Source organism: Populus alba, chromosome 8 (assembly GCF_005239225.2).
Source record: "Populus alba chromosome 8, ASM523922v2, whole genome shotgun sequence".
NCBI lineage: Eukaryota > Viridiplantae > Streptophyta > Magnoliopsida > Malpighiales > Salicaceae > Populus > Populus alba.
This window is the reverse complement of record NC_133291.1, coordinates 4998662-5013352: the sequence shown is the minus strand read 5'-3', so window position 1 is coordinate 5013352 and position 14691 is coordinate 4998662. Positions and strand designations below refer to the sequence as shown.

At 32.7% G+C, this 14691-nt stretch overlaps 1 protein-coding gene across 2 annotated transcripts; it reads left to right on the top strand.

The window, feature by feature from the left end:
• The first annotated feature begins 187 nt into the window (after positions 1-187).
• On the top strand, positions 188-7688 carry LOC118055793 (uncharacterized). 2 transcript variants are annotated; one of them, XM_035067790.2, is made up of 15 exons: positions 188-343; positions 706-1344; positions 1419-1731; positions 1889-2035; positions 2141-2229; positions 2335-2427; positions 2836-2962; positions 3434-3498; positions 3583-3757; positions 4383-4574; positions 4661-4708; positions 5570-5716; positions 5885-5967; positions 6865-6980; positions 7288-7688. In XM_035067790.2, the coding sequence occupies exons 2-15, from the start codon at positions 782-784 to the stop codon at positions 7371-7373; spliced, it is 2244 nt and encodes a 747-aa protein (XP_034923681.1). In that variant the 5' UTR covers positions 188-343; positions 706-781; the 3' UTR covers positions 7374-7688. The 2 variants fall into 2 exon arrangements, with proteins under 2 accessions (XP_034923681.1, XP_034923680.1); XM_035067789.2 differs by having other exon boundaries at positions 189-343; positions 4380-4574.
• The last annotated feature ends 7003 nt before the right edge of the window (positions 7689-14691 follow it).

Here is a 14691-nt window from a genome sequence, read left to right as displayed (position 1 = left end):
TTAAATAAATTACATATTTTTTGGAAATTATTACTCCCAAGTCCCACATCATACATAATCCCCCTTTAATTAATTAAATCATCGCCAAGATCTTGGACCCCTCTGAATCCCTAATCCAACGGTTCAGTCCAGTCTAGAACATCCCATCAGACACTAATCGAACGAATAGACAACAAATGGGCTCTCACACGGTAATATACCCGAATATCTTTCCATTGGTCAAAGAAAGACAAGCGCCCCCGAGCCCAAGCAGCATTCACTGCTCCTTCCTTCCTTCTTGCTCGCTCGCGAACTGACTCGGCCTCCACTTTCTCTTGCCACTCCATTTTCTCAGATTTTCAGGGTAATTGTCAAACCATCTCCTCCTCTTTCTAACTCTATTATGATTATTAATCAAATCCTCATGATCAATTGCCTGATCATCGTCAAATTCTGTTGTCATTAATCACTTATGAGCTTGTTTAAGTGCGTGCCTTGCTCGTATGAATTGAAACATTGAGTTGTTGCTAGGTTTCTTTAATCTCAACTGTTTTTCTTGCTTAATTTCATGCTTTATAAACCAAATAATTGTTATGATTTATTTATTTATTTTTATTGTTTCCTGAGCTAATTTGTTGGAGAAAGTAAGTGATATGTGATTAGGTTTTAATTATTTTTTTATTTTTTATTTTTAACTAGTATTAATATTAATATTGTGAACTACAGGCTGTCTAAGTCAGGTGGTGTATCAGATATGTTACTGTTTGTTTATGCTTAGAGACTGAAATTTGTTTTAATAACAATGGCTTCGAGAGCAATCTTGCGGAGAAAGGGATCCCTCTTTGATTCATTGAGCGAACCGAATTACTTGATTCGGGTTTTTTCGAGTTTCAAGTATGGGCGAGGACTGCCTCAATTAAATGACTCGCAAGAATCGAGATGGGTTACTAGTCATCCTTTTGCAAATACTGATAGTAGAATTGAAGGTGGTTTGTCATCAGCAGCAGGGTTTCTTAGGCGTAATTCTTTTGGTTTAGGTCATGGAATTAGAAATGGAGATTTTGTTTCTTCCTTGGGGATTGGGTGTTATTCACAGTCTTTACGTTATGCTTCAATAGCAACTGCTGGTAAACCTGAATATGGGCATGGTAACGATAGAAATGAACAGCAGGCTACCAAACAGGTGAAGGAAGCTTCGCCGGAGGAGTGTGATGAAGCTGTTGAAGATTTGACTGAGGTTAAAGCCAAGGCTAAGGCTAAGCAGGTGCGAGAGTCCCAAAAGAGTGCTAAAACAGCAATGCAGAAAATATGGGCTAAGCTTTTGGGTATTGGCCCTGCTTTGAGAGCCATTGCTTCTATGAGCAGGTTAAAAGTTATGCTTCTCGTTTCTTTTTACACTAAGTTGTCGATTGCTTATTGACACCCTATTCTTTATTTAGGGAAGACTGGGCTAAGAAGCTCCATCATTGGAAGGATGAATTTAAGTCTACATTGCAGCACTATTGGTTGGGTACAAAACTACTTTGGGCTGATGTTAGGATTGGTTCGAGGTTACTGGTGAAACTCGCCAATGGGAAGGGTCTTTCAAGAAGGGAAAGACAACAACTAACACGCACTACTGCCGACATATTTAGGCTGGTCCCTTTCGCTGTGTTCATCATAGTTCCATTCATGGAGTTTTTGCTGCCAGTATTCTTAAAACTATTTCCAAACATGTTGCCATCAACCTTCCAGGACAGGATGAAGGAACAGGTAGAGATACGCTTTTTGAGCTTTTTGGTTCCATTGGTCACTGTATCAAATGGTTTTGTAGGGAAAGAGTCGGTGGTCCTACCTTAATACTTGTTCAAATAAATTAACTGTCCACCTTTAGTTTTTAAACCATTTAAGTACAATGTTTGACTTGTAGGAGGCATTAAAAAGAAAACTAAATGCAAGAATTGAATACGCAAAGTTTCTTCAAGACACGGTGAAAGAAATGGCAAAAGAAGTCCAGAACTCTCGAAGTGGAGAAGCAAAGCAGACAGCAGAAGATCTTGATGAGTTTATGAACAAGGTTTTTTTTTTCTCTGTCCTCCTCCAAGCAAGAGAAAGACATCTACTTTATGTGCTACTCTTGCATGGCAAACTAATGTCTGTTGTCATTCTGCCATCCAAACAGGTTAGAACAGGTTCCCGTGTTTCCAATGAAGAAATTTTAGGCTTTGCCAAGTTATTCAATGATGAGCTTACTTTGGATAACATTAGCAGGTCCTCATCTCTGTTGTCACAGAACTATTTCTGAAAGTATCCTGTCCTTTCTTTTTTAAAGACTTCCTTGATTTAACAATGTACTGCTTTGGTTGTTATATGCAGGCCTCGGTTAGTAAACATGTGTAAGTATATGGGTATCAGCCCATATGGAACAGATGCGTATCTACGTTATATGCTTCGGAGAAGACTGCAAGAGTAGGATATCTCTTGTTATTTTATTTTTATTGGTATTTTTAGGAAAGCTGTTCTTTTTCACAATTATTGTGTGAAGACTTATGGTGTGACCTGCGAAGAATGTTGGGTTTTTCCTGATTAGCCAGTTCATAGCTTAATGGGTTTGTTATTTCCTAATTGATTTAGAAATTCACTGATTATATATAATGATTTGAAAAAACTGTTGAAGCATGTCCATCAGATCTGACTTTCAATGCCTATGAAATGGATACATACATGTTAAAATCTTTAAAATATTTTGCAGACAAGTTGGTGCCCATTTGAGCACTCGAAACTTCCCAAAATGAGGGGACAAGAACTTTCATGAAACTCTGAATCATTGATTAAATTCTTGCTTCATAAAACTTTTTAAGTTGTTGAATCTGGCAGGATCAAGAGTGATGATAAGATGATTCAAGCTGAGGGTGTGGAGTCCCTTTCTGAAGCTGAACTCCGTCAAGCATGTAGAGAGCGAGGCTTGCTTGGATTGCTTTCTGTGGAGGAAATGCGGCAACAGGTTTGTCAAAAATTGATATTTTGTAGCTTTTACGTATGTGGAAGAAGAACTTCTGTGATGATGGTGTACACTTGAGAAAAGAAAAATGTCAAAATTCATAATTACATGCACCCTGGACCATGCTTATGCTTTCAGTGTCAGTTGTATATAACTAAGTAAAAGATTTGAGCCTAGCTAGTTTCCGTGCAATTAATGTGCCACAGTACTGTTGTAAACAAGGAAAAGATTTCATCATACCTATTTCTTTAAGGTTTTCAATAAGAACTGAAGCATTTGGTATTTATTTAAGTATTAATTGGCATCACCTTTCTTCTTTGTTTAATTCACCCACCTGGCTATGAAAACTCAGATGTCATCCAATGACCTGAAGTTAAGTTCCTGGTATACATGATAAATAAAAACTGTTACGATTTTTTCCCCTGAATATGCTTTTCACCACTTTCTAAAGTAGATAATTATCTCTCTCTGCAGTTGCATGATTGGCTGGATTTGTCTCTCAATCGCTCTGTCCCGTCCTCTCTGTTGATATTGTCTAGGTAACTTAATGCTTTATATTTTTTCATACTTATCTCAAGAAGCATGGTTGCAATCTAAAATTTTATCATCCTTACTCTCTACAGAGCCTTCTCTATTTCTGGAAAAGTTAGGCCTGAGGAAGCTGTCCAGGCTACACTCTCATCTCTTCCTGACGAGGTTGTGGATACTGTTGGAGTTACAGCCCTGCCATCTGAAGATTCAGTTTCAGAAAGGAGAAGAAAGTTGGAGTACCTGGAAATGCAAGAAGAACTGATCAAGGTTGATTATTTGTTCTGCACTTGCTCTCACATTTACTGTTGGAGTTACAGCCCTTTCCGAATGATTTTTCTGCAGTCCGATAAAATTCTACACATACATGCATCATATGTGTGCTTCATATATGTGTGCACATGAGAGCTATGCTGATAGATTTCATTTCCTATTAGTTTTATTTTGTTGTATTCTTTAATGCTTCTTTGTCATGATTTCCACTCTGTTTCTTTTTTCTTTTCACCCCTAAAGCTTCTGTTGTGCCCTCTATACCTTTTTTTCTATGTTTAGCTTAGATTTATAAGATACAGTGTTTGAATATCATATCTCACTACACGTTCTAAAGGGAAGGGATTTCTGAGACAGCTCCACCCATCAGTAATGTTGCATGTAATGTCTGCTTTCAAATAAAAAATTGCGTACCTTAGCTGCCAGATCAAGGCTATTACTGTTGCACTAGGCGATGACCCTGTTCACTGTATTCTTTGGAACACATTGATCTTAATTTGATTGTCTTGAGCATCTATTCTGGCTGTGCAGGTCATATAGTAGCCTTATGTTACTAGATTTATTGTGCTTTGTTTATATGCTTTGCTTTTTTCTAGTTGTTCTAAATAAACTAATTATACAGGAGGAGGAGGAGGAGGAGGAGGAGGAGCAGGCCAAGATGAAGGAATCTGTTGGTAGTCAAAAGGATGTGGCTTTGGAAGAGATGAGTATTCCAACAGCTAGAGATGCACGAGAACAGGCGAAAGCAAAAACATTGGAGAAACATGAGCAGCTTTGTGAACTCAGCCGTGCATTGGCTGTATTAGCTTCTGCATCTGTAAGGACCAGGATTGTTTGTTTTCTGTTATACATTTTTATGTCATATAATTTACTGTCTACTTTCTTCACTGATTCTTTTTCCAGTCTGTGAGCAGGGAGCGTGAAGAGTTCCTGCGCCTTGTCAAAAAGGAGGTAGGAACAACTAACTTATTCCTTATTTGTGATCCTATACATCTGATTTTGAGGGCCTAAAAGAGAATGACAACACTTTTCTCTATTCCTTTTGACAATCTGGATGTTACATGACTCACTAATATGGTGGAATCTCCCTGTTCTTGTTTTTTTCCTTTTTAACCTCGTCATCACATGAGCTTTTTGGTGATTTTTTCCTGTTTATCTGCTGTATGATGTCAGTGTTCTTCTATATGACATTCACCTTTATGTTCCTGGCATCATCTGCACATTTAATTTATGTGTTCTGAACCTTGCAACAATATGTTGTATACGACATTCATATTTATGTTCCTGGCATTATCTGCATATTTAATTTATTTGTTTTGAACCTTGTGAGAATTTGTAGGGGTATGGTTCAAACCTCCTAGATTGCCCAGGCAGTGCAACCTCTATCCATTTTAGACAGGCTGGAAATATACTGCATTAGTTCCTTTTCAGGATAAGATTCTTGTTCCTGGGAGATTAAACCGGCAACGCTGTTAAAAAAGTGCTCTTTTTTTCTGTTTGTTTTTTTTTCTTCTGTTGATTGATGGTCTTAGTGGAAGCTGTTTGCCAAGGGTAAATTTCTTTGTATGCATTCTCGCCAGAGGTAAATATTGGTTTGGATTTGATAGAATAGAGCTCTCATCAGTTTATACGAGACTTCGTATATGTTAAGCGAGTATCTGACCCTTTTAGTAAACTTTGATAAATCAATTATTTGGGGATCTCCATCTAGGGCATTCTCATGATGAAGAGCTACACTGTTGGAGTTTGTAGATTTGGGCTTTGGTAAGCTGCGTTTCCTCTACCTCACTCATCTGTTATGTCCATTTCCAGATAGACTTGTATAACAATATGGTGGATAAAGAAGGCACCGAAGGTGAGGAAGAAGCTAAGAAGGCATACAAAGCTGCCAGAGAGCAGAGTGATCATGCTGCTGAGACAGCTATCTCTGACAAAATTTCTTCAGCCCTGATCAATAGAGTAAGCTAATTTGAAGAATGTTCTGTTCTGTTAGCATCTTTCTCCTTTTTTATTTACTTTTGAAGTCTTCTTCTTGTAGAATACTAATGCATACTCTTTGAGGTTCTGGACTGGAATGTAACTCGGATGTTGTAACTTAGATGTTGCTTTGATGTGCACACATTTCAGGTAGATGCCATGCTCCAAAAGCTTGAAAAGGAAATTGATGATGTTGATGCCAAAATTGGAGATCGATGGCGCCTGCTTGATAGGTTTGTTTTTTTGTTAACTTGGAAACTATGGGGGTTGTGGTGGTTTTTACGTTGTCACTCTGGAAATTGCATAGTATTATCTATTGCACATGGAAATTTCTTCAGATGTAGCCTAAAGAACTTGTTTCCTGAATATCAGCTAGATATCTGCAATTGCAGATGTCCAGAAACATCAAGGCTAGTGATGTACATTTCACTAAACGACTAAAAGTCCACTGAATATTGTGAATCTGTCAAAAGCTCATTATGAAGTCTTAATGCCCCCAAAAGAAAAGAGGCATATTTGTCATTTTGATATCCTGGGTGGTAAACAAAACAACAATCAAAATATTTTGCTATTGTAAACGACTAAATATGTGACACTGCTTACTTGTTCACTCAATATGTGAAGATTGTCTCAGTGACTTAAACTGAGCAAGATGATAAGGGAGCAAACAGCATTTGTGATAGTTTGGAATTAATCTGGCAATTTTGTGGCTCAATTTGAAAACCTCAGGTTTTTCAGTTGAAGTAGTCAAAAAATAATTCTTGGAACGTTATTACTGGTTTGTAGCAATAGATTTTATTTGATGTTCATGTTTCTATAAGCTTGATATATATTATCTGAATTTTCTGGTATCCCAGCCACTGTTAGGAAATGATGCTGCTTCTACTGTCCCTGCAAGATAATTAACATTTACATGCTTCACTGAATTATTCGGCAAACCTTGTTCTTTTAGCTCATTTTGTCTTCTTGCATCCAGAGTTTGCTTGCAGTAAAACTGCAATTCTCCATCGCAAGCTTAAAAGAAAAAAAAAAAAGTGCCTTAGCTCAGTAACTTTGGTCTGAACTCTGTAGTGGCTTTTAAGGATTACAATGCGTCTATTTATCCAACAAATCTTTCGTTTTGATGTCAGGGATTATGATGGGAAAGTGACTCCTGAGGAGGTTGCATCTGCTGCTATGTACCTCAAGGATCACCTGGGAAAGGAGGGGATCCAAGAGCTCATAAGCAATCTTTCCAAAGACAGAGGTTAGCGATGAATTCCATCATTTCTCATTGAATCTCTTGCTATCATCTTCGCTGGATGAATAGTGTTTAGATGATTCGATTGCAGTGTTATGTACTGATCACGTGAATATGCAATTTTGGTTTGGTTATCGCATGTTATTTGTTGGGGGTTGTTTTTTATGCAGCATCCAACATGTAGATGGAAAATCAATCCCTTCACCCCCCCCCCAAAAAAAAAAAAATATATATATATATATATATATATATATTCGTCATACCTTTTAACTCCGAGTATGATTTACTATTTTCTGTATTTTCCTTGCAACAGAAGGAAAGATTCTTGTGGAAGATATCGTCAGATTAGGCAGTGAAATGAAAGATGCTGATGCAGCAGCGGAGGAAGGAAAATCATAGAAAACATGAACCAAAATGCCCCCACCCCCTGTTTCTTTTTTTGTTTCCCTGCTGAACTTCATCTTCTGGTTGCGTAGCTGTCCTATTTGTCATCGGGAATGTATTCCGTTTTGTCTAGACACTGAGGACGACACCGGCCTCAGTATCCATGACACGTTGAGAGTAATTAAACTGAAGGAAAGGGAAGGAAAATGAAAGATCCTTTGTGGGTTATTAAAATGCATATACCAATCAGATCTTCAGAATGGCATCCGTGAAAGAAAACCAAATATGTATACACATCTCATAGTAATAATACAATTACCATTTTGTTTCGCTCCGTAGTCGAACAATGGTAGCAGCAGCGGACATGACATGTATAATATATCGCGGATAGCCATCCTCATCTCCTTGACATGTGCTTTTTTAATTGTTAGAATTTTATTTAATCTTCTTGCACGGCTGCCTGCTGTAGAGGAGAGCCCATAGATTAAAACAACCAAACGGCAGTACCACGGGCCGCTGATCTACCTAAATATTATCTTGCTTTCTTGTGTTTACTGGGGACGCGGTTTACCTTGTGTCCTAAAAATTTTTAAAATAAATTATTTAAAATTAATATATTTTAAGTGTTTTTAAATTGTTTTTATGTATTGATATTACAAATAATTTTTTAAAAAAATAAAAAAATATATTATTTTAATGTATTTGTAAATAAAAATTATTTTAAACTGCTTATTATAATTTTAAATATACCCTTATTTCAAGTAATGCTGACAGTTGAGAACCGGTGACCTGTTCCAGGGTTTTCATGTACAGATCCCATCGATCTCTGTTTCGCTTTTGTTTTCCAAGGGACCAAGAATTGCCTTCTGCAGCTCCGGTCGCCGGTCTCCGGTTGGGACTCGAAATATGTTATGAGTCTGACTAGCACTAAATATTGCACCTGTCTACTGAAAAAAGTACACTCCGATCCGATCCGCCCCTGAGTCTGACTAGCAGCACCTGTCTACTGAAAAAACCAACTACACCGGAATCCATTTAACAGAAGTCCAATGCGGGATTTTTAAAAAAACAACTAGTCCTTTACTATGATAAAGTTCTCCAGCGGCATGCGGGCCGGGAGAATTTTTATCAACATCAAGAACCATATTAATGTAATATTAATATTTAAAAAAAAAAAAAAAAATGATAATGGAAAGAGACTGCACAATGTTGTGGAGCAGTGACCCAGAAATCAATTAAAAACACAAAACATCATAAATTAAGTATTTCATGCTTTCTCTGATTAATTTAACTCAATTAAAAAATAAATTTTATTTTAAAAAGCAAGATTCAACGAAGTCCAGGAGAAAAAACTGTGTTAACCTTATTACTTTCAAAATCATAAAAAATATTAAAAAATAATAATAAAATATTGATGGATGAAACAATAAAAAGAAAAATAAAAAAAGAGGCGATGATTGTTATTTTTTAAAAAATATATATAAATATCATGGGAAGCAAATAAAAAAAATATTGGTAGATGAAATCACAAAAAAAAAAAAGCTTTTGAAAAATTATGGGGAAAAGCAAGTTTGGGTGAACTTTATAAACCCATATTAAACTTTTAAACTTGAAATTCGTTAAATTATCAATCTGGATTCAATCTAGAAGCTCGGTATCTTAAGAATTAATTGTTGGGAAATGAAATCAGCTAATTTAATTTAAAAACAAAAATCCTTTAGAAAAGCTAAATTTGACATTAAAAAAAAAAAAGCAACCCATGTTATTTTCAAAACGATTAAAAAAAACACATTAAAAGTGAATAAAAAAATAAAAAAAGTTGGAGAATGAAAAAAATCTTTAAAATAGAAAAAAAAAAACAAGGAAACCCGTGTCATTTTTGTAAATAAGAATTATTTTCTTAAATCCACAACCTATTAAATTCTAGATCAAACTAAACTATGAAGCTAAACACTATGACAGTTAAGTATTGAAGGGTAAAATAAAAAAAGATCTTGCAAGGTAAAAAAATAGCAATGATAGAAGAAAATAACTAGATTTGATGGGGGGGCCTAAAGAAGGTTGAAATGTAAAAAATAAAAATTCAAAAACCATATGAATAAAATAAAAATAGTAATTAAAAGAATGAAAACCGAACTTGACAAATAAAAAAAATCTATCATGGATGAAAAAAAAATCATTAATTTCATAAATTATTTTCGATAAAAATAGGAACATTGATTAAATTTCAAGGACAGCAAACTTGGGGATTTTATATTTTAAAGGTCAACATGAAAATTGAGTAGATGGAAAGGGGGAAAAAAACACACGTGTCAATGCGATAACAATCAAGCAACATGCATTGCTTAAATGTAAAGGGGGTACCAAGACGCTTTGATTGCCGCCCTATAAACAAGGTTTTGACTATGAAGCAACGCCGCATATACTTTTTGAACCCGACAAACACTATCCACTTGCTATCAAAACCCAACAAACTTGCCAAACTTAAATTTCAAGAGCAACTTCCAACTGGTTCTTTCAGAGAACTTAGGAGGCATCGTCGTGCACTTCGGAAACTCCACCCACATCTTGTATTGCCTTTTGAATGTTGATCACCGTAAACAATCGACTATGAAGAGCCAGCTAAATAAACAGCCGGGTTCAAGCTCTCGCCGTCACCTTGATAAGCTTACTGATGGAGTCAGGCTCAAGACAGTAGAACTATAGCCCTTCTACACAAATTATTGTACAAGTATTGGTGTAATATATTAAGAATTTTTTTAGCATTATTTTTCAATAAAATCTAGCATTTGTCTTGTATTTCTTTCATTGGAAAATTGGTATATTACCATATTTAAAAATATAAAATTTTTAAAAACCATATAAAATAAAAGAAATAGTAATCAAAAGAATGAGAATCAAACATAATAAATAAATAAAAAATTATCATGGATGAAATTGAAAAAATCATCAATTTCATAAATTATTCTAGATAAAAAAAATTACAATAAAAAGAACATTGATTAAATTTCAAGGACAATAAACCTTAAGGGTTGATTTTATATTTTTAAAGGTTAACATAAAAATCGGGCAAGAGGGGGAAGGGGGGGGCCACATGTGCCAAATTGACAACAATCAAGCTATATGTGTTGCTTGCATGTAAAGGGTATGCGAAGATGCTTCAATTGTCGCTCTATAAGCGATGTTTTGACAACCGGAGAATACCACACAATACACGTGCTCTTTAAGCCCGACAAATACTATTTACTTGCTTTCAATTTACTATCAGAACCTAAGAAACTTTCAACTGGATATGTCTTTCCTCGGGCCGGGCGGCTGGGTTCTACTTCCATGCATCTTCATCTCGTTAAGGGTAACGATGGAGTTCCTTTAACGATGCATCCTCGCTTCTACCCTCATCTTTGCAAGCATTTATTTTTGTAATTTTTAAACTTACAAAAATATTAAAATTTAATATATTGTTACTCTAAAATGTTATTAGTTCATGTGATAGTAATAATTTACAGCTATACACCTTTATTCGGATACGAGATAACAATGATGCAACACTTTCTGCGCTTATTGATTGCTTATGTGATTTTTTTGGGTAAAAACAAAATCTATAATTTATCTATAGAACAAATGCAATTAAAAAATATACATGTGTGGAATTAGACCTGTTGCGATGTAATCTTTTTTTTTTATTAAAAAAATTAAAATAATAATTAAAATTATTTTTTTAGTATTTTTTATTGTTTTAATGTATTGTTATCAAAAATAAATTTTAAAAAATAAAAAATATTATTTAAAAAAAAAACAATATTCACAGCATTTATGAATATGAGAAAAATCAAAACATCCCATGTTTATTAAAATCATGATAAAAATAGAAATTGGTGAAAATAAAAAATCAGACACGTTAATGTATACGTGCATAGACTCTCATTATCAGCGGAGCGTGAAGTTGCTAACAGCAACCAATATTTAACCGGTGTAATCACTTTCACCAGCGCCGCCATGTTGCCACCAACTAAAATCTACCGTTCATCGCCATCTTCATCACCATTCATGGCTTCACCATCACACAATCTTAACGAGGGTTTTGGAGTTTATAGCTTCTAATATAAGTTTTATAAATGTGTTTCACTTTAAAAAAAATTATCAAATTATGTTAGTTTTAATTTTCAAATTAATATCAATAATAAAAATAAAAATCTAAAAAAAATCATTGTAGTATATTTATTAAATAAAAAAATTATTTTTAAAATGTATCATTCATTGCATTATGAAATATTTTTATTGTAATTAGTATGATGATCACCGTCTTATAATTGTTGTCGTGATTATCAATTTAATATTTATTAATACTATTGTCATTGCAATAATCATCATTACACGGTGATTAGATAAAATGACAATAAATCTTTAATGTTTAAATGATTTTAAGTTTGAATTTTATCATTTTATTTTTTAATTAATTTTTAAAAAATAAAAAAAAAAAAGGTAATATAAGTTATTACAAGTTTAAACTTTTATTCAACCAAACATGTTGGTAAAATTTTAATTGAATGATTATTTCAGTCAGGGATAATTAAAACTTGGAAAGATCAATATAAAACAAAATAAAAATTGTTTTAATAAAAACAAATAATTTGAATTAACTTAGTGACTCATGAGTCGGACATAATAACTCGATAATCTGTGACTTTCTAGACAAGCACAGAGAAAGAGATGCAGCCCCCAAACACACATTGGTTCTTCATGGTGGTTGCTTGCTTGCTCACACGAATGCATAGCCTAATCAGTAGCCAATCGTGCACACATTATCTTATTAAACTCATATAAATTAATGATTCGAATCTTAGATTTTTTTTAACTTGTTTAAAAATGACGTGTTACTTGAATATTATTTTTTATATTATAAAAAATATAACCAGGTCTGGCTTGTTTACACCGTAAGCTACTTATCCAGTACTTTATAATTAAAACAATATTTTTTTTTAATGTTTGACATCCAAGCAAGATAAATAAATCAATCTTGAGAAACACTACACACTCAAGAAAAACACTTTCAATATATATACATATATAAATAATATTTTAATGTAATTAAATAGTAAATCTTTTCACGCAATGAAAGTCACGAACAATGCCGTTATTTGTTGGAGCCAGATGACGTTTGTTTTTAGTTATAAAAAATGTGATTAATATGTTTAGTGTACGTGTATATAATTTATCCAGGGATGAAGATGTGGTCATTGCATTGAGTTGAGTGTTGGTGTAGTTTATAAATAAATAAAATAAAGTATTTATTCTATATTGAAAAAAAAATGTTTTTTTTTAGATGTTTATAAATATATGTTTTTTATTGTATAATAAGTTAAGTGAAAGCCACGGTAAATAGACTTCTTAATGAGATTTCTGATACTATTATATGAATATTTATAATATTAAAAGATGATATTCAACACTTTAATTCTTGTAATTAATTTTGATATTTTATGATTATTGGAATAAAAGTGAATAGTAATAATTAATTTTGATTTTTTTAATTCGTTTTTTTGAATTAATATTTTTAATTCTCATAATTAATTTCAACATTTGTTACTGTTATAATAAAATTAAATAACAATTATTTGGTTTAGTTTAAAATATAGTTATTTACTTAACAATCATATACTTCCATTAACACTTCATGATATTAAAATACATGATGTTTTAGTGAAATGTTTTTCAAGACTAGTAAAAACTAATTAATACATATAGAACATTTATACAGAAAAAAAAATATTTTTCTTTCATTTATCTTATATTCTTATTTTTTTAGAAGGATTCTGAAGTGTTATTTTTACGTGAAACAAATAAATACCTTAAAGATAATATTTTTAAGCTTATAAATGAACTCTTTATTTTTTTTATTTTAAACAATTTCTCTAACATTAAGTGTACCTGAATGCAACTTCGTAAATAACCAAAGAATAAACTTTTAAATTGATATGTTATTTACATGTGAAAAAAGGTTTTTAAGTAAGTAAACATGTGTTCAAGGTTTTCACTACTAGAAAACTGGACAACGCCATCTAATATTAATGCAGTATTAAGAGAATTTTTTTTATTTAATTAACGTGAATGTTCCAAATTAGCTTGTATATGTCTTGACTTAATCTTACAAATTTTAAAATTAATAACTATATAAAGCTTTAGTGTTAAAAGAGGAAATCTTGTTAGTATTAGAAGGTGCCAATGAATTACTGTTGTCAAAACTTTCTCATCATAGTTTTTATCTCGTCTGCAATTTTTTATATTGACATAATATTCTATTAGATTTTTTTTTAATCCATGATTTATGAGCCGGCAATTGCTCACAATAAACCCATAAACATGACAAACAAAATCTCATGAATTTGAAAAACCAGCAAAGATCCAAGACTTATTATTAACCTTTCATCTAAACAATGCTAAATAAATCATGTAGATGTGCGAGTTTTCATAGTTTGAATATTTAAATACTGGTATATTTTCTCTTATGGCTGGATGATCCAATTACTAAAAAAAAACAATAAACATAATTTAAAAATGTGTTTAGTATTGTAGTAGCTTTTGTGGTTGTGATTTGAAAAAAATTGTTTTATAAAAAATACTTTTAGTTGAGTTTGGTTTGATATTTATACATGTTTTGTTAAAACTGTGGTTGAAATTAAAATTGAACAAAAAATAGTTTATAGTGTGTTCGGTTAAGAATGCTTTTTAAATTGAGGTTATAAAATAATTAAAAATATATATATGTATATTAATATTGATGATTTTTAATTTAAATATTGTAAATTTAACTATTGTTATTACATCATGAGATAAATAATACTTTATATAAAATATTTTTTATTATTTCATTAAACTATTTACAATTCCATCACGTATGAAATCATCTGAGAATGATTACAGTTTTTTTGGTTTCTTAAACGCGCAACAACATCATGTAAAATATCATTAGAAATAAAATTGAGATTGCGATCAAATTCTGCAAATGCTGCGTCATCAAGCGATCTCCTTCTAATTTTTGTAGTGTGTATTGAATAATATTAAACATTAGTTTTTCAAATAAAACACAATTAAAAATAAAAATAATGATTTTTATTTTTATTTTATTAGGTCAGATCCGGTTTAGTGCATTTAGCCTTGGACCAGACTCAATTTAGCCAGAACAATGGAGATTGTCCATGACAGAGGAGAGGAAAACGAGGTTGTTGTTGCTTGGCGGCAACCTTTTCCAACTTTTGTTAAACCACAAGTTTGGCCACAAGCATTGATGGATCTTGCCAAAATAAAAGTGGGTTTGAAACATAACCATACATAA

Bases quoted from the DNA above. Each gene is read 5' to 3' on its own strand.
- LOC118055793 (XM_035067789.2), top strand. From the start codon at position 782: ATGGCTTCGAGAGCAATCTTGCGGAGAAAGGGATCCCTCTTTGATTCA. The intron at 1,345-1,418 runs GTTAAAAGTTAT...TTCTTTATTTAG, and splicing joins GCCATTGCTTCTATGAGCAG to GGAAGACTGGGCTAAGAAGC. The intron at 2,428-2,835 runs GTAGGATATCTC...TGAATCTGGCAG, and splicing joins CTTCGGAGAAGACTGCAAGA to GATCAAGAGTGATGATAAGA.